Source organism: Ailuropoda melanoleuca, chromosome 12, assembly GCF_002007445.2.
Source record: "Ailuropoda melanoleuca isolate Jingjing chromosome 12, ASM200744v2, whole genome shotgun sequence".
NCBI classification, from domain to species: domain Eukaryota; kingdom Metazoa; phylum Chordata; class Mammalia; order Carnivora; family Ursidae; genus Ailuropoda; species Ailuropoda melanoleuca.
The window spans coordinates 28,485,695-28,506,329 of NC_048229.1; the positions used below are offsets into that span (position 1 = coordinate 28,485,695).

General features: G+C 42.9%; 2 protein-coding genes and 1 pseudogene across 5 annotated transcripts in view; 1 reads left to right on the forward strand and 2 right to left on the reverse strand.

Moving 5' to 3' along the window:
- LOC117795018 (zinc finger protein 568-like) overlaps nt 1-3,358 on the reverse strand; it is a 49,007-nt gene extending 45,649 nt beyond the window's left edge. For 2 of the 4 annotated variants that reach the window (XM_034639177.1, XM_034639176.1), the window contains exon 1: nt 2,187-3,343. In XM_034639177.1, the coding sequence (XP_034495068.1) occupies nt 2,187-2,456 (270 nt within the window). In that variant the 5' untranslated portion in view covers nt 2,457-3,343. Of the gene's footprint in view, nt 1-2,186 lie in introns of all 4 variants that reach the window. The other 2 variants (XM_019808284.2, XM_034639175.1) reach the window with 2 other exon arrangements.
- Nucleotides 3,359-9,254: 5,896 nt separating this feature from the next.
- On the forward strand, nt 9,255-10,397 carry LOC100483134 (annotated as a pseudogene).
- Nucleotides 10,398-17,611: 7,214 nt separating this feature from the next.
- Nucleotides 17,612-20,635, reverse strand: part of LOC100483384 (zinc finger protein 677-like) — a 17,035-nt gene continuing 14,011 nt past the window's right edge. The window contains exon 5 of the mRNA XM_034639133.1: nt 17,612-19,054. Within this exon, the coding sequence (XP_034495024.1) occupies nt 17,760-19,054 (1,295 nt within the window). The 3' untranslated portion in view covers nt 17,612-17,759. The remainder of the gene's footprint in view (nt 19,055-20,635) is intronic.

Genomic DNA, 20,635 nt, shown 5'->3' on the forward strand with positions numbered 1-20,635 from the left:
GCTAGGGTCATGTCCCAGAGTCCTAGGATCAAGCCCCATGTCGGGCTCCCTGCTCAGCAAAGTCTGCTTCTCCCTCTCCCTTTGCAGCTCCCCTCCACTCGTGTTCTCTCTCGCAGGCTCCCAAATAAATAAAATCCTAAAAAAGAAAAGAAAAGAAAAGAAAGGAAAGGAAAAGACAAGACATTCCTAGACCTGAAAGTCGAAAAATGCTCTCTTCAGCTTAAAAGGATTTATGTATATTGCAATGATATGGAGAAGAAAATTAGAAGATTGCTAAACTGAGCAGTCTAAAAAAAGAGAGGTGAAGGAAATCTTTTCCCTTAGTTTGAGCTCACAGTATTACACTTCCCGTGTTGTGTTATTTGTCCTTACCACAACCAGGTCTAGGGCTCTAACCACACAGGGCTGGTCGACATCTAGATTCCAATAGGCACAGGATTTAGGAAGCTGGGGGTGGCCTGGAGCTCATTGTGCTCCTGCACAAGGGTCTGAGCAGGAAGGAGGGGATAGCACTGGACAAGGCTCAGCAAGGACACACAAGTGAGGAGACAGTACAGGCTTGGTGGAAGGACTGCTCTGTGCTGTAGACACTGACTCAGGTTGGAGTTGTGCTCTACCTTAATCCATGTGTGCCTTCGGGCAGATGGCATCATGAGGGCTGGTCCACAAGCCTAGGTTGATGGAGGGCCAAAGATGCTGTGGGAGACTCAGGCCAGGTTTCCTGTGGACACCTGTGAGGGTTTGAGTGGAATCTTAGGAGCACAGGCTCTGTAGCAGCACTTCCTAAGAGAGGGGGGGGGGTGTGTGTGTGTGTGTGGGTGTGTGTGTGTGTGTGTGTGTGTGTGTGTGTGTGTGTTGCGGGGGAACACTGAGTCATTGCTTAGTGGAGTGGGCAGGAGTCCATGGTGACAGCACGGTGGGTGAGGGAGTCAGTGCCAGAATTCTGTCCTCCAGAAACTCCCCACTCCGCAGGCCCGGATGACTCCAGGAGAGATATGGAGTCACAGGATGATAAATGGTTTGAAGGCCTCGAGCAGGTAAGCAGATTTTCCCTCCAGTCCAGGCCCCTGCAACCAGGTCCGAGTCAGGGTAATACACTCATGTGTCCTGCCCTAAGCAGGCTCACTGGCTGAACAAAAAGGGTCTAAATGCCAAAGCCTTAGAGCAACAGCACTTCTTCCCTTTGGGCATCTCCTACGCGGTGGCACCAGGAATTATCAAAGCTGAGCATACAGGCGTCGTCACCACAGGTTTGCTGGAAATGAGCAAAAGACCAAAACGGGACGGTTTTGATCTCCATCCTTTAGGTACTTGTTATTTCCTCATATCCTGAAAGAACTAATAAAAAACTCACTGGGGAAAATACGTGATTCTAGGTCTGGGACAGAGAAAATAAAGTCTGGAGCATCCTGTACAGGTATAAATATGGAAATTTCCCGGGGCGCCTGGGTGGCACAGCGGTTGGGCGTCTGCCTTCGGCTCAGGGCGTGATCCCGGCGGTATGGGATCGAGCCCCACATGAGGCTCCTCTGCTATGAGCCTGCTTCTTCCTTTCCCACTCCCCCTGCTTGTGTTCCCTCTCTCACTGGCTGTCTCTCTCTCTGTCGAATAAATAAATAAAATCTTTAAAAAAAAAATATGGAAATTTCCCGCCCAAAATACTGGAACATATCAAAGCCACATGAAAGAGAAACTTAAAGGGCTCCTGATAGCCAAAGCCGGAATAATTTGAGCAACAAAATAAACAGTATCATACCGCATTATAATACCTAGAGTAAGATAATATATACTTTATACTGACATGGATAAATAATTAAATAAACAAATGAAGAAGAGAGAAATTTTCCTGGCAGAAAAATGCTAAAGAGAATACGCTCGCGCGCGCACGCACACACACACACGTGTGTGTGTGTGTGTGTGTGTGTGTGTATCTATATATGCCTGGGTCCTGGAAATAGATATTAACTTAATTCCCCCAAGTTTTTTTTTTTTAAGACTTTATTTGACAGAGAGAGAGAGAGAACACAAGTAGGCAGAGAGTCAGGCAAAGGGAGGAGAAGCAGGCTCCCTGCTGAGCAAGGAGCCGGATAGGGAACTTGATTCCAGGACCCTGGGATCATGACCTGGCAAGCAAATTTAAAGTTAAACACATTATGGAGACCCATGTCCCATTAACCACCACTTACCCAGATCTGGGTTCCCCTTCTTTCTCCCACCGAAGGATTTCTATTAATCTGCTCACGTCTCTTTCCTGATTCTCTCCATTGTTTCTCCTTTCCTGTCATTCCTCCGTCTCCTCCCTTGCTTTCTCCCCGTTTCTCTCTTCCCTTCCCTACACCTGCACTTTCCGGGGAACTCTTGAAACCTATTTCACCTTCTTTAACTCTTCCTGCCCAAGCTTTCAGACTGTTCCCATCTCCATCTATTTCGGCCTCTTTCTCTCCCCCAGTCCCCATCTGTGTCCCTTCTGCTCTCCCGGTTGCGTTCCCTCTGCCCCAACTCACTGGCACCCCTCTGGCTAAGCTCTCGCACAGCTGTTTCTCTCTTGGCTGTCATCCCTACCGCCTCTCTCTGTCCCCGCATCGCCGGCCCACAACCATTTTCTCCTTCCCACTGCCTGCGTGAAGTGCCTCGCCCTTGTTGCCCCACTTCTGTTAACCAAGGGCCCCTACTAGTCCGCTCCCCTTCTCCTGGATCGCCTCCCCTTCCTCCACATTTCGCTCTTTCCTCTTCTCCGCTTGCGACTTTCCCGAGTTCTCCTCTTCCGCTCTTTCGGCCTCATTGCAAGTCCCTCCCGCATCCTCTATCTTGTCGTCTCTAATTTACGGACCCTCTCACTGATCTTTCCTCCGCCATTCTCTTTCTCCTGCTCCCCCTCTCTCCCTCGTCTGCCGCTATCCTGGCCTCCCTTCCGCAGTCACGGCCTCCACAAGGCCCCCCCCATCCTCGCGTGGGGGAGGGGACCTACTCTGTGACTCCCCGCGATCTTCCGTCCTAAATCCCGCTCCCCAAAGCCCGCACTGAAGACGGTGCCCTTCCTGGGTCCTCTCACTACATGCGGGGCTGCACGGGAGGGGATCTCAGGAGGGCGGCGGGGTCTGCGCAATCACAGAGCCAGGGACACACTCCGCGCCTCTACGGGCCGAGCCGAGCCAGGCTGCGGGGGCGAGGCGCACACGCCCAAGTCCCTGGACACCCGCGGCGCGGGTGGGAGGGGTGCCCAGGGACGGCGTGAAGCAGGAAGATAACGCCGTGAAGGCTCGAGGGCCGGGAGACCACAGGCCGGGACCGACTCCGAAATATGTGAACCCAAACGCACCGGGAAGCCGGGCCCTCGCCGTCCGCGTGTCTCTCCGCGACGCCGGACTTACCGCGCAAGGCTCCGTGTGTCTCTCCGCGACGCCGGACTTCCCGCGTTGCAAGGCGCGGGTGAGGGGACTCTAACCTGCGCGGAGACCCCAGGCCCCAGGCGTGTAGGCCTGGGGACAGAGACGCTCACGAAGAAAACAGAAAGGACCGAAAACAGTCGAAGCCGTCGTGAGCTTCTAAACGATCCAGCTGCTGAGGGGGCCTTTCGGGCTGTAAAAAGCCGCGCGTGCGCGCTGGCGGAAGGGCGGGGCTTTGGCGTGGTCTGAGGGGAGCGCTTCCGGCAAAGGGAGGGATCAGGTAAGATTCGGGCCAGTGCGTGAACTCCGCGGACCCAGGAGCAAGCGTGCCTGACGGAACGCTCCGGCATACGCAGGTTGTGGAAAGTGGCTTTGCCTGGACGCTCACCGTGTGAGGGCGGGGCCTGGGAGGAGCGCTCCCGGAATCGGACATACACACTGGCCATGACTGGGCCACAGTTCCGGGAGACGGGATGGGGCGGAGCTTAGGGAGCACTTCCGGTAATGGGAGGGTAACGGATAAGGGCGGGGCAAGGCGGAAGCTGGGCTGAGAGTTTTGGGCAGTGGGCTAGCCCCTGGGATTCCCCTGGCTGTGGAGCTTCAGGGCCGAGGCCGGGGCCGCTCGATGGGGGTCTGGGTGGGACCTGGTGTCCTCCAGCCCGCCCCCAGGACGTGCCTTTTTTTGGAATTTCCAACCCTTTGAATTTCTGTGGCGTCTTGTGGGACAGGAGTGCTGCCTATTTTAAGTTGATGTCTCCAACAGTCTGAGGTAGAGCTATAGTCCTTTGGGCCACTTGTGTTGAAAGCTAACATGTTTGTGTTTTCTCAAGGTGAGACGGTTTTCGTTAAAACCGGTTTTGTCCTAGAGGTAGAGACACTGCTCCTTGGAGAGGCCAGCCAGACTCTGTGGTCTAGGACCTGGTCCTCGGTGGGGAGTGGATGTGAGGCCTCAGCTGGATCCAGGAACTTAGGCTGGATCCAAAATATGGGGCCAGGACTGGATCCAGAATTTAATTTAAGCAATTTAGCTAAGTAAGGACTGCACCTGTCTGTACAAGGGATGCAAACTGGAATGTGAAATGTGAAAACCTACCAATGCGAAATATGCCATTTTTACCAACATTTTCCAGCCACAATGCTATGCAACTAGAAATCAGTCATAAGGAAAATTCTGGAAAGAGCACAAATACAAGGAGGTGAAATAACATGCTACAATCAATGAGTCAAGAAATCAAAGAAGAGATCAAAATTTACATAAATGAAAAAAAAAGTCAAAAATATTTGGGATGCAGCAAAAGCAGTTCTAACAGGAAAGCAATACAGGCCTGCCTCAAGAAGCAAGAAAACCTGAAATAAACAACTTACACTTGAGGGAGCTAGAAAAAGCAGAACAGACAAAACCCAAAACCATCAGAAGGAAGGAAATAATAAAGGTTAGAGCAGAAATAAATGAAATAAAAACTAAGAAAACAATAGAACAAATAATGAAACCAGAAGCTGGTTCTTTGGAAAGATCAACAAAATCAATAAACCTCTGGCTGGACTCAGCAGAAAGGAAAAAAAAGAGAGAGAGAAACAGTGGACTTTGATAAAATCAGAAATCAAAAAGGAGAAATAACAACTGACACCACGGAAATATAAACAATTGAAAGAGAATATTATGAGAAACTATATGCCAACAAATTAGACAACCTAGAAGATACAGATGGGTTCCCAGAAACATATAATCACCAAAACTGAAGCAGGAAGAAATAGAAAATTTGAACGACCAATTACCAGCAATGAAATTGAATTAGTAATCAAAACACTCCCAACAAACAAAGTCCAGGACCAGATGGCTTCACAGGCAATACCCTCACACCAAACCAGATAAAGACACCACAAAATAAAGAGAAATACAAGCCAACATCCTTGAGGAACACAGATGCAAAAATACTCAACAAAATACTAGTAAACCAAATTCAACAATAGATTAAAAAATCATTCACCATGATAAAGCAGAATTTATTCCTGGGATGCAGGCATGGTTCAATATTCACAAATCAAAGTGATAACATCACATCAGTAAGAAAAAGTATTAAAAAACATGATTACTTCAATAGATGGAGAAAAAGCATTTGACAAAGTACAACATCCAATCATGATAAAAACCCTAAACAAAGTAGGTTTAAGGGGAACATACCTCAACATAATAAAAGGCCTTATATGGAAAACCTATAGCCAACTCAATGGGGAGAAACAGAGCTTTTCCCCTAAGGTGAGGAAAATGACAAGTATGTCCACTCTCACCACCCTTACTCACCATAGAACTGGAAGTCCTAGCCACAGCAATCAGACAACAACAACAAAAAATAAAAGTCATCCAATTGCTAAGGAAGAAGTAAAATTTTCACTATTTGCAGATAACTTGAACATAACATAGAAAAACTGTAAAGACTCCACCAAAAACTACTAAAACTTACAAATTCAATAAAGTTGAAGGATATAAAATCAATGTACAGAAATGTTATATTTCTATATTCCAATAATGAAACATCAGAAAGAGAAATTAAGAAAACAATCCTATTTACAATTGCACCAAAAATAATAAAATACCTAGGCATAAACTTAACAAAAGAGATGAAAGACTTCTACTCTGAAAACTATAAAACACTGATGAAAGAAACCAAGGACAACACAAAGAAATGGAAAGGCATTCCATGCTCATGCACTGGAAGAACAAATATTGTTAAAATGTCCATGCTACCCAAAGCAATCTACACATTTACTGCAATCCCTATCAAAATACCAACAGCATTTTTCACAGAACTAGAACAAACAATCCTAAAATTTGTATGGAACCACAGAAGACCTCGAATAGCCAAAGCACTCTTGAAAAAGGAAAACAAGGAGGGGAGGGGAAGGGAAATAAAAAATTAAAATCATTTTTTTAAAAATGGATGTATCACCATACCAGACTTCAAGTTATATTATAAAACTGTAGGAATCAAAACGGTATGGTACTGGCACAAAAACAGACAGATCAATAGAGCAGAATAGAAAACCCAAAAATAAACCCACAATTATATGGTCAATCTTTGACAAAGGAGGCAAGAATATGCAATGGGAAAAAGACAGTCTCTTCAACAAATGTTGTTGGGAAAACTGGACAGCTACACACAAAGGAATTAAACTAGACCACTTACTTACACCATTCACAAAAATAAACTCACAATGGATTCATGATCTAAATGTGAGATCTGAAACCATAAAAATCCTAGAAGAGAGGCAGTGATTTCTCTGATGCTGGCCTTCTAGATACGGCTTCTTAGGCAAGGGAAATAAAAACAAAAATAAATTACTGGGACTATATCAAAAAAAAAAAAAAGGTTTGCACAGTGAAGGAAACAATCAACAAAACTAAAAGTCAACCTATGGAATGGGAGAAGATATCTGCAAACGACATATGTGATAAAGGGTTAGTATCCAAAATATATAAAGAACTGATACAACTCAACACCCAAAAAACAAATAATGCAATTAAAAAATGGGCAGAAGGCATGAATAGACATTTCTCCAAAGACAACATCCAGATGGCTAGCAGACACTTGAAAAGATGCTCAATATCACTCATGCTTAGGGAAATGCAAATCAGAACTACAATGAGCTATTACCTCATGCCTGTCAGAATGGCTAAAATCAAAAACGAAAATACAAGAGCTGGTGAGGATATGGAGAGAAAAGAAACCCTCTGCACTGTTGGTGGAAATGCAAACTGGTGCAGCCACTGTGACAGTATGGAGTTTTCTCAAAATGTTAAAAATAGAATGACCCTATGATCCATTAATTGCACTGCTGGGTATTTACCCCAAAATACAGAAACAGTAATTTTCAAAAGAATACATGCACCCTGGTGTTTATTGCAACATCATTTACAATGGCCAAATTATGGAAGCACCCTGTGTCCATCAACAGATGAATGGATAAAGGAGATATGGTGTATGTATACAATGGAAAATTATTCAGCCATAAAAAAGAATGAAATCTTGCCATTTGTAACAACATGGATAGAGCAAGAGGGTATAATGCTAAGTGAAATAAGTCAGTCAGAAAAAGACAAATGGCATATGATTGCACTCATATGTGGAACTTAAGAAACAAATAAGCAAAGGGAAAAAAGGGAGGCAAACTAGGAAAAAGACTTAACTATTGAGCCCAAACTGATGGTTACGGGGGGGAGGGGGGGTTAAACATGTGATGGAGATTAAGGAATGCACTTGTCCAGATGAGCAATGGGTGATGTATGGAAGTGTCGAATCACTATATTATACACCTGAAACTAATATTACACTGTATGTTAACTGGAATTTACATTTTGAAAACTTAATAATTATTAGTCAAAAAAACAAAAAACAAAAAAAAAACACCTAGCACCAAACAATTTCAAGTTTCTGTCTTTACAGGGAGAGGGGACAAAAAAGAAAGGAACATTGATGCTAATTCATAAGGCAAATAACTTTCTTTTCTTTCAGCTCTTAAAAATCTGCCTGAAGATCGCCAAAAACACTGCCACATACTTAAAAAATCAGCCTGGTTCTCCTGTCCACTCTCCACTCTATGCACTATAATTCAGTAAGGCCAGAAGGGTGGAAGTGTGCAAGGATGAGAGGAAACTGGGGACAGATGGCCTCAGGGTGACAGGTAACCTCTGAAACCTGATGGCCCACAGCAGTCGATCATTGCACACCTACACTACCTTAGTGCCTCACCCCAAACTCACAGAAGATGCCCATTGAAAAGAAATCGCTTTCCTTTTGGGGTTTATCCTCTGGTTGCTCCAGACTTAATATTTCAAAGGAAGGTGAAAAGGGGAGGGGAAGAGGACTTAAAAAAGGAGGGTGGAGTAATTAAAGAGATGATTTTTCCAAAGCTATAGCCTCTGTCCTAAAAGTGATCAAATTCATACTAACTTGGGAGAAAGTGTTAAAAAGAGCTCCATCTAAAACCCTGAAGGAATACACCTGCAAGAAAGTACAGGAAAACAAAAATATCAGCTTGATTTTCAAGAAGCATCACTCTGCTGGTGTGACCCAGACGCCACCACCCAGCACCTGGCCCCTGCCGTGCCCCCAGTGAAAGTGGGAAATGAACTATACGGGAAGTTCCAAGTGCAGACTGTGAGGCTTCCAGCACCCTGGACTCTAGGAGGTGCTGGGTGGGGCCACCAGGTGCCAGTAAAGACCTGGGACTGGAAGGCTCTCCCGCGGCCGCCCCTGGTGGCACCGCAGTTTTCCATCCCAGCATGCTCCCTCCTTCACAGGAGCCTGACTCCCCTCAGAAGCCCCCTCCCCTTTCCCAAAACGTCCAGCTTTCAGCTAAGTTGCTCAGGAAACAGGCCAGCTTTCTCAATGCCAAGCCTCAGTCCTCAGGGCTCCCAGGGGTGTTGGGTGTGGGCAGGCATGGCAGCCCCACGTCCTCCCTGGGGTCCAGCCGACACTGGCTATCATGATCACTCAACTCCCCAATTCCCAGGGGCTTCAGGGGCTACTGGCAAGCTCTCTAGGATCCAAGTGGCTACGTCTAGAAAGCGTTCACGCAGCCACCACTGGGGTGGGTGGTGTGCCTACGTGGCTCCAAGGGAGTATGAAAAGGGGACTGTGGATGGGCTCCCAAAGAGTCCCATTGCGAGAAAGGGAGAGTCCCAATATGTGGACCCATCCCAGGTGTTGGAAAGTGGGAGCTAGGAGAAGTTGACCTGAAAGTGAGAAGTGCTGCTACCTGTGGGAGTTTTCCTCAGGATAAAAATAATAATAGAGTATTAAAAACTTAGACTAATGTTAATAATAAACATGTCCAGGAACTTATATCTTTGAACGGCACTAAAGGACGATGCACTTTGATATGGCTGTCATGTTTGTTCCTCCTATGTACAAACCCATCACTAAGGTGAAAGATGTTGCTAAAAATTGCAGAACTATGATCATTTCTAATGGTGAACCAGTGGTAAGCGGAGAATACTGAATTGCAGTGGACACATACAATGAAGCCTGTACATCATATTCCCATGCAGGATCCTCTGACTCTGAAGACAAAATAATTACCAGTCACTGCAAGCTGGAAGAATGGCTTCAGGAATGTGACCATTGGAACAATCTTCTTATCACAGATAATATTCAGAATCATTGGAAATTTCTCTCTTCTCTACCATTATCTCCTCCTTTACTCCACTGGGCACAGGGTGAGGGCCACAGATTTGATTCTCAAGCACCTGATTATAGCCAACTCTTTCACCCTGCTTTCTAAAGGAGTCCCCTGGACAGTGGCAGCTCTTGATCTGAAAGATTTCCTTGAAGATGTCAGATGCAAACTTGTTTTCTGTCTTCACAAGTGTGGGAAGGGGTGTGTCCATCAGCAGCACCTGCCCCTTGAGTATCTTCCAGGCCATCACCATCAGCCCCAGAAATTCCACATGCGCAGAACTTAAAGTGAAAGCTCCCAGGCACATTGGCTCCTTTGTTTCCGTGTGCTGGATCCTGCCAATGCTGGTAAATATCTCTTTTCCTGTGTATGTGACTGGCAAATGGAACAATGCAAACATCACAATGAAAATTTGGGATACCGTTCTGGGGTAGTTAATAACAAAACCACACTACCACCACAGGCAACACTGTTATCATTATCTGATACTTGCTGCTTGGCGGTCATGCTCTGGGCCAGCGGCTCCATGGTTTCTCTCATGCATAAGCACAAGCAATGGGTCAGACACATTCATACCAACAATCTCTCCCCAGGATGCTTCCCCAGGGCCGTAGTCACCCAAAGAATCCTTGTCCTTGGGAGCACCCTTATACCATTTTATGCCATCTTCCACCTTCCAAGTCTGCATTGTTCTTATTAATAATCCCAGCTGGTTGCTGGTGAACATCTCTGCCTTAACAGATTTTTCCCAACTGTAGGCCCCTTGTTCGCAGGAGCCATGGCTCCAGTGTGTCCAGGCTCTGCTTTATCTGGACAAGGAACAAAATCTCCTGATGTCATCAGAAATGTAAAGTGAGGCACCTGGCCAGCTCATTCAATAGAGCATGCGACTCTTGATTGTGGTCATAAGTTCAAGCCCCACACTGGGGCTTGAGTTTAACGTAAAAAAAAGAAATGAAACATACAGTTATGTTTATGCACAGCATCCATTGTTTATTCACTCCTCTTCAGAGTTCTACAGTGATGACACAGTCATCTTACAAAAGATGTTGGGCTGAAGTTGTGTCCAATAATAAACCATAAACACAAATGTAAATAGACTACTATGTAATTATGATGTAAATCCTTACATAATTGTTAGTCATGTTTATAGTGGAGTAGTTCGAGTCCATGAAATAATAAAACGTGGGTCCTGACACAACCTGGATATCTTTGAGCATAGAACTTCCAGTTTGACATAATGCATTTATCCAGAAATTAACTAAGCATGGAATGTCCGGTAAAGTTCCATGGAAAAGGTACAGTATGTGAGACGGTCATTCAAGAAACTGAACAAACAAAATGATCTCTGGGAAAAATGAAACAGAATGGGGTAAAGTGGAACTGGAAATCAGGTTCAGGTAGTAGGTGTATTTGGGGCCAAGGTATGAAATCTGTACATTACAACCTTATAGAGATGGTGGTTGTTGGAAAGATAATTATATGGGGGGAGAGAAGCACAATTTTTTTTCCTGTAGAAATACCCAGATTAAACTGTAGTGGGAAAAATGAAAGCACGAAGATGTATGGCTCATAGTTTAAAAGACATCAGGTGAGTGAGAGACAACAAGGCAAAATGTCTAGGATAAAGTGGCATGGGTTTTGGCAACTGTAGAGGATAGACTTTTCTGTATCACGTGAGGATGACAATTCTCACGTTGGGAAGAAAGACACTGGGGGCACTCATGTCAGTTATGAGGAAGTAAGTGGAGTTGCTGACTAAACCTGCAGCAGCTCAGGAACAGTCACTTGGACGGAAAGTCAGAAATCCTGTTTGTTCATGTGCAGTTTGTGGCAGGAGGATTTCCACAAGGACAAAACAGTTGTTATTCAAGTACAGGAAAAATTACAATATAGCTATCTTTGTATTTACCTACTGAAGCGAGAGTAAAATATTAAGGATTCAATAATTTGACTTAGTTTGACATAATGAATCTTGAATATTGAACCCTGTGGCACAAAAAGAGAGAAACACTATTTTTAAGATGATAAGAGACACTCAGAGATATTTACCACACATTAGACCACAAATCAAGATGCAATACACATACACTTGTACATGTCTGTGCATGTGTGAATGTGTAGGTGCGGTGAGTTGTTAGTCAGATTGTTATTCGAGTCATAGTATTGGAAAACTGTACAATAAATATAAGAATAGTACCACTTACAATGATTATAATGACAATCTACATTAAACTCTATTATACAGTCCTGTTGGCAGTTTTTCTAGGTTAAAATGCCATGAGATTATATTTCATTATTTTACTTTAATCCTAATGTTTTAACTTCTGAAAAAAATTCACTGAATAGAGACAAACAATGTTAGATCGTAACAAGAGCTATTACCAATTTATGTTCAATATAATAGTGGTAAGTTGGGATTACATTTACCAACATGCAATAGCATGTTCTTCATTACCCGTGGTCTATTTTCTAATTTGTCTATCTTTTGTGTAAATTTTCAATAATTCTCTACTGTACCTTTATTTAGGAGGTTTTACACTCAATATCTTCATGTTTCACCTAGGAATTAGAGCACATCTTTTAAAAACAAATCACAGTACTATTTAATGTCTTTATAACAAAAGGACATGAAGACATTACTTACCTTCTCCTGAATTTTTAAAAATTGGTGATAGGTATTTGAAAACAATATTTAAAGATACACTTATAGGTCTTAAAGACAAAGCACAGTAAAATAGTACAAAGTGAACATATCTCTGTATCTATTTTGTAGTTCAAAAAAACAGATTTTCAGCCCAAAAAACCTGCTTGGTAAGCCTCCCAGTTACTACCCATCACAGTAAACAGTAATGTGACATTTAACAGCACAGATCACTTTTCAAAGTGCCTGTTTGGCACTTTATAGAAACGGACCCATACAGAATACAATCTTCTATATTTGGCTTCGCATTCCAAATGGTTTCATGAACTCATTAACACATGCCGTAGGTCATTTACTAGCATTAGTTCCATTGTGTGGGCTCTTAACATTTAACAGAATTCCATTGTGTAAATATCTAACAATTACTTTAACCTTTCCACTCCTGATGCAAATGTGGGTGGTTTTCAGTTTGGGGCTATTAAGAATAGCTCTGCTATGTAAATTCTAGAATTTGTGCTTTGGTGACATATGCACAGATTTCTGTTGGTTACATGTGGAATAGTAAATTTCATGGTCATAGGCTTACATCTGTTCAGCTTTTGTTCATACTTCCAATACTTTCCAAAATGGTTTACCAATTTTCACAACCACCACCATTTGTATGAGATTCTGTATTTATCATTCTTCAGGGTGGGCTGAAGGCAAACTCCCCAGGCATTTGTCATCAGTGTGTGGGTGAGAATATAGCACATTTGTCTCAACCCTCTTCTGTGTTTCACTATGTGGATGAATTGTTTGTTGGAAAGTTAGAAACATTACTCTCAATAGCCCTGCCTAGGACATTCCTTCTCTGCCAGTAGGTAAGACTTATAAAATGTGTCAAATTCAGTGTCCTTTTCCAAGTAAAGTTTATTGGAATTATGTGGGCAATGTGCACTGCTCATTCTAGCAATAAAGAAAAATACACTGTTGTATCTTGCCCACCACCACCATCAAAACAAAGGCCCAGCCCCTTAATAGACTTCCGGAGTTATCAGAGACAACGCAAAACTGTGCCAGATCCCACCGTTTGTGGAGTCTCTGACAAAGGCGGACAGTCTCCGCCTGGAAGACTCCCTTGGGGTTTGGACTCAGGTTTGTTTGTTTTTAAAGATTTTATTTATTTGAGAGAGAGCACGTGCACAAGCAGGGGGGAAGGGCAAAGGGAGAGGGAGAAGCAGACTCCCTGCTGAGCAGGGAGCCCAATGTGATGCAGGGCTCGATCCCAGGACCCCTAGATCATGACCTGAGCTGAAGGCAGATGCTTATAACCAAGTGAGCCACCCAAGCGCCCGTGGACTCAGGTCTGACATAACTAACAGGTAAATTGCTTTTGAAAAGCAGCCATTTGCTTGCTACTGTAACATTTGTCAAAAGTGAAGTGTGACCCATTCAGGACTTTTGACTGTCTGGTGTAACATTCCCATGTTGATGAGGCAACTTGAACCCTACAGCCAAGAAGGCAGAGAGGTCCTAAAAGACTTGCTGGTCAAATGGAGAAGGTATATTTAAGAATGCATCCTGACTGGATCAGCAACATCTCAGCTCTATAGGAATGAGCCGTATCTGCAGCCTGAAGCAGAGCCCCTGGCACCGTGAGGACCTCAGTGGTCCCAGATTCCCCTCATCGTCTGACACTGGTCCACGGACGGTTCTCCAAAGCTGGAAACCTCATGGATTCACTGGGCTGGCTGTTTAGCCTCACTGTCAGACATGCAGAAATGAGAGCCAATGTGGCTGTTTTACTCAGTGGTCAGAATCTAGGATCTTGGGCTAATGCCCATGTTGGAGCTATTTGACCTGCCACTTGAAAAACTACAGACTGAGATTAAGGGCACCGATCTTTATGTAAGATGCAGAAACAAATCAGTGGTGCTGACATAATCATCTGCATACACTCATTCAGAAGGCATGGCAGGCAACCAGTTCACTGAAGAAACGGGAGTACAATCAAGCTGCTCGTCCAGCCTGTATTTTCTTTTTCAAACTTTCATGTTTCTCTAAAGCAAACTCAATAGTCAATGTGATACTCAAACTCAAGGTCAAGACTGGCATGCTCTACCAGGCCAGCCAGGTGCACGTAACCTGTTTTGTAACTACCACGGCATGGGTACCACTGTGGGTCTTCCAGAGGCTGCCATGTTTGGGAGGCCCTCATCTGTTTAAAAAATCCTTTCATCCTGTATCCTAAAGCTTGCTTTCTTCTTACGTTCTTTACGAATTCTCTCTCCCATGACAATCCCAGACTCTATTGCAGTCCTGGGACTGCAAAGGTCATGTGAGGAAAAGGGATATAGGAAAAAAGAGATTAATCAGCTGTGTCCCCTCACTTTTTAAAGCCTCAGGCAAACCCTCCAGCTCAGGACAACAGGAGACTAGGTTACAAGGGTGAAGGAAGAAGGCAGATGGATGATGGGAGGAGGCTGAGAATAGCTTCCGGGGTGGTATGCTCACAAGATGAAACGGAGAAGCACCTGAATTCGGATACTAAGTCACATGACCCGTAACTAGTATAGGAAGGCACATGCATGTACAATGCCTTCCATCAACTGTACAATTCCACAGAAAGGTCCCACACAATGTGCAACTGAGCCCTGCAGGGAAGGCACGACCCCGAAGGAGCAATCGGAGACTTAAAGAGGTCAAACTTCTCCAAAGCCAGGACCCAGAAGTTCTGCCACAAAACCCACGTAATAATCCTCACACTACGCCAGAACCAATCCTTATGCTCCTACTCGTCTTTTTATAAAAGTTGTGTGAAAACAAAAGAATCCTCCCACTGCCACTTTAGGAAATATATGTCTGTATGTGTGTATTTCATTTCAGGGACTGTGGCATTCACTAATGCTCCACGGTACTCTCCTAGAAGCACAGGGACTGCATAGACCCTGCTCAGAGAGCTTACGTGCACAGTCATGATATTAGAGACCTATAGAAAACCAGTTGTCTTGGGTGAAGACAACTTCCCTGCCCAAGGCAGCACCTCTCCTTGTATACCTCTGCCTCTTCTGTTGTGTCTTGAGAACTTTGTCCAGAATAAGGAGTTTCTGACCCTGTTCTTAAAGGAAATATGGAAGCTTCATTCATTCAGACATTAAGAGAATTTCAACGGTGCTTCTGGACTTCCTCTTTCCTCTGATCATCTGCCCACTTCATGCAGGATTAGAGGTGGTTCCAGAACAAAGTATCCACCAATGCATAATAAAGCAAACACTTTAAATACCCGATCCTTTGGTTCTACTCTTGTGCTTCTGACTCAGTTCACAGGCGCAGAATAAGCCGCACGTCATGTAGGTGGAGGCATGTCCCACTTACAGTGTTACGGAAAATTACCAAGGAGGTGACAAGTTTTAAGAATTTAAGTTTTAAGAATGATTTTTGGATGTACCTATAATGTCCTCCATTCCCATATGAACAAAGAGCTGCACCTGAACTTTCTAAAAGCCACAGCCTATCATGCTGCCTTTTACTTTTTATTTTGAAGTAATTATAGATACACAAAATGTGCAAAAATCACATGAAAAAGTCCTTGTAAACTTCACCCCTTCACCAGGTTCCTCAGATAGTTACATGTTACCTAATATAGCACAGTATCACTCTATGACCCAGCAAACAAATTTACATCCAAAATCAGGGAGAAAATGTTCCTACCCAAAAGCTGTCACTGTGCTGGAGATTCCTGTAAAGACGATGACTAAGGAGTTGGCTACAAATGGGTGCTTGACACTCAAATCTGTGGTCCTTAACCTTCACCTATGACAAAAAGGAAGATATACTGGTAAAGAAAGAAATTCCCCAGGATTCTAATCAACATCTGTGATAAGAAGACCGTTCCTACTGCCAAAAACCTAGAGGCCATCTGAATGGTTCGCACTGAATGACTTTCTTCCTTTGGGGGATGCTGCATGGGAACCTTAAGTTTCACCTAGAGTTACCATTTTAAGTGAAAACCAATATTCTTCACTTACGTTTATTTCCCATTAAGACGTATTTACTTTAGGGGCACCTGGATGGCTCAGGGGGTTAAGCATCTGCCTTTGGCTCAGGTTATGATCCTGGAGTCCCAGGATCAAGCCCATCAGGCTCCCTGCTCAGCATAGAGTCTGCTTCTCCCTCTCCCCCTGCTTCTCCCCCTCCTTGTGCTCTCTCCCTCTTTCTCTCTCACTCTCTCGCAAATAAATAAAATACTTAAGAAAAAAATATTTACTTTAATTTTAGCTTCATTAGGAGCCTTCTAAGAGTTGAATGGGGAATTCTAAGGAACACTCACAATGTGAGAATCTCTGCTACTGAGGCACTTAAAGTCTTCATTCATCAAAAATCAGGGATGGGACTACTACTACCTTCATTCTAAGGAGAACTTAGGCACACGGGTTTGAGTGATTTAACTTCACTCCATCTTTAGCAGCAGACTGGGGACTTAAACTTACTGGGGGGGGGGTACCAAAGCACATGATTTAACCATTATGATATACTGAAAAGGCTGGATGGTCACGTTCTTATAATCATCTAGATCTACGCTTAGGTGTTTTCGTAACTTGTACTCATATTTTAGATTACCGGTATATTATCTATAATTTTGGCTGTGACCAGGTTCCATTTATGTGCAAAGATTTCTTTTATATGCCATTACCAATGATGCATAATGCTTCTGAGACCTTAACAAATTGGATACTCTGATTGCAACACAATACATCCAGAACCTACACCATGACCAAGATGGACTCAATGACTGCAAGATTCAATCAGCATTAGTATGGTAACAGAGTCCTGTGTTTTTACGCCAGGAACAAGACAGAGTGGCACCTGTCACCAGATCTTCTGAACTACCTCATATGATGTGCCAGAGTATGGTAGATAAAATACTAAGTGCAATAATACCAAGGCTGCAGGATACAAGGTCACAGTACACAAGTTAACTGTCTTCCTAGATACCAGCAAGGAATAAGTGACTGGAAAAATAAAAACAAATCACCATTCACATTAGGACCAAAACAAGAAGTTCCATCACAGACACTATCATGGCAACACGTGGAAGGTCTGTGATGGAGACATAACATCATTAACAGATATTCAAACACAGGTCCAAATTCAATTATAAAGTAAAACTCATCATGAAATCTAAACGAATAAAATGACTGTATAAACTGAAGGTAAGTGGGCATTTCCACAGATGCCCCTGCTCCTTTGATACCCATTGTCTCAGGAATTTTAAATCATTTTGACTTTTAATTTTCCTGCAGAGTTTGACATTTGATTCGATTCATCTTCAAGAACTAAACTTAGTTCTCACTAGTAAGAATTCTCTCATGCACAGTACATTGTACAACCTACGTAAGCAATTTACCACATGTTGTGTTTGTAGAATTTTCTCCAACATGAAATCTTTGGTGATTCCTGAGGTCAAGTCATGGCATGAAGGCCATGCCATTCTTCTGGAAAGTTTCTTTGCAGTATGCACTCCTTCATGACTCCAAACATGAGAACATTTAATAAAAGCCTTACCACAGGCTCTACATCTGTATCTTCATTCTGTGTATATTCTGGTGTCTACTCAGGCTTGAATACTGCTTAAAGGCTTTGCCACATTCACGACATCTGTACGGTTTCTCCCCAGTATGAATTCTCTGATGAACTGTAAGGCTGGAATTCTGACTAAAGGCCTTGTCGCACACATTACATTTATAGGGTTTCTCTCCAGCATGAATTCTCTTATGTTGAGTAAGATTTGAACTCCCGGAGAAGGCCTTGCCACACTCATTACATTTGTAAGGTTTCTCTCCAGTGTGAGTTCTCTCATGACCCCAAAGGTGTGAACGGGTGATAAATTCCTTTCCACACTGATTACATTTGTAAGGTTTCTCTCCAGAATGGATTCTTTTATGTTGAACAAGATTTGAACACTCAGAAAAGGCTTTGCCACACACATTACATTTGTAAGGCTTCTCTCCTGTATGAATTCGCTCATGCCCCCAAAGGTGTGAACGTATCATAAAATCCTTACCACATACATTACATTTATATGGTTTCTCTCCAGTATGGATTCTCTGATGCCTTGTGAGGTTTGAAAACCTGTTAAAGACTTTGCCACACTCATTACATTTGTAAGGTTTCGGCTCAGAATGAATTCTTTGATGAGTAGCTAAGGTTGAGCAATGGCTGAAAGTCTTCCCACATTCTTTACATTTGTAAGGTTTTTCTCTTTTGGGTGTTTTCTGGTGTTCTGTCTGTAATGAAGAATGCGTAAGAACCTTCCCATATTTGTTAAAAATGTTGGTTTTGACACTAGAAGGAGTTCTTTGAAGGGGTGAAACTGAGGACTTTTTGGTAGACTTCTCAACTTGATTACCTTCATGAATCTCCTCTTGGGTTTGAAATCTCTGTTCAGCCAGATGTGAATGAAAGCTTAATCCAAGCCTATTGTCCGAACAGTTTCTATGCTTGTTTCCTGAAGAGCCTACCTTGTATTTTAGTGCCTTATTCGTCGTATCATGTTTATAATATTGAGATTTACTATTTCTTATGGAAACACTATGCTTTACAGGGAAATTATTCCAGGATTTGTGATATTGTTGGTCTTCTCTACAAGTGAAATTTTTATAATGGGATGTAGTCATTCCTTTGTAATTTTTTTCCTCATATAACCACTGAGTCCCAAGTTTGTTCACATCTTGCTGGACTTCCCTCATAACAAAGTCATCAAAGTCATGACTTATATGTCTTTCCAAAATCAACGTTTGGAATAATTCTCCATTATTAATGTTGTCTTTTGGTGGTAATTCTTTCCTTAGACATCTAGTAGAGATATCTGTAATATATAAATAATGATAGGCTCCATATTAACCAGAGTGTGAAGACGGATAATTTTATATAAGAAAGTATTACACAAGGGGCAACCCAGGTGTCTGCCCTTGGCTCAGGTCATGATCCCAGCATCCAGGGATTGAGCCCCACGTTGGGCTCCCTGCTCAGTGGGGGGCTTGCTTCTCCCTCTCTCTCTCTCAAATAAATAAATAAAATCTTAAAAAAAAAAAAAAAAAGAAAGAAAAAGTATTACACCAAAAGTAAAATTCAAAATTAACAGTTATCAAGCTTCTCACCATGGTGTGCAAATGTTTAGAAACACAAAAAACATAAGATTCCTCAATACTGAAGGAGTGATTACACATAGTTCAAATTATTTTCAGGAAAGCCTATTTAAATGCTCTGTGATCAAAAGTTCCAGTGCCCAGAAATACAGGAATTTTCCATAGGCACCCCAAAGCCTAAAAACCTCATAGGAGGGATAGAGGTGAATCCTACTTGGGGAAAGGAAAAAGAAAAAAAAAAAAAGTGTGTGTGTGTGTGTGTATATATATATATGTATATATATAATGTGTATATATATATATGTATATGTGTGTGTGTGTGTATATATATATATATATATAAATCCTTTTTTTTTTTTAAGATTTTTTTATTTATTCGACAGAGATAGAGACAGCCAGTGAGAGAGGGAACACAAGCAGGGGGAGTGGGAGAGGAAGAAGCAGGCTCATAGCGGAGGAGCCTGATGTGGGGCTCGATCCCATAACGCCGGGATCACGCCCTGAGCCGAAAGCAGATGTGCCACCCAGGCGCCCCAATAAATCAATTCTTGAGGGGCACCTGGGTGGCTCAGTCAGTTAAGTATCTACCTTTGGCTCGGGTCATGATCCCAGAGTCCTGGGATCAAGCCCTGCATTGGGCTCCCTGCTCAGTGGAGAGCCTGCTTCTCCCTCTCCCTCTGCAACTACCCCTGCTCATGCTCTCTCTCTTTCTCCCTCTCTCGTTCTGCAATCTCTCTCTCAAACAAAATCTAAAAAAAGGTCAATTCTTGAATACTTGTTATATAGAGTATTAAAATAACATTCAAGGATAATAAAATATTCTTCTGAATACTTCTTCCAAAAATACACCCATGCAAAACAGGCATAGTATAATGTAATAATCAGTGAAAAGTGGTTATATGCCATAATATATGTAGAAATTAATTATATGTTAACATAATAAAAAATAGTAAACAACTTAGTGACCCAAGGTGAATCCAGAAATAATTAATAAATATGTTCATTTATTAAAAAATGTATACAGACTTTGGAATTCTAAAGAGCTCAACCGTAAGAGAAAAAGAAAGAGGCTGAATTTCAGGAGAAGCACAAAATATCATAAATGGAAAATATGTTGAAATCACCCATCGTGAAATAAAAGTTCTGATACATGCGTAATAGTATAGAGATTAACAATGGGGAACTGTGACATCAAAACGGCAAAGAAGGGAACTCCAGGAGACTCCAGCAGGAGATGAACTACCAAAAACTGTCAGAATGAACTTTATTGGAACCCTGGAAATTAAGCACAGGATTCCAGC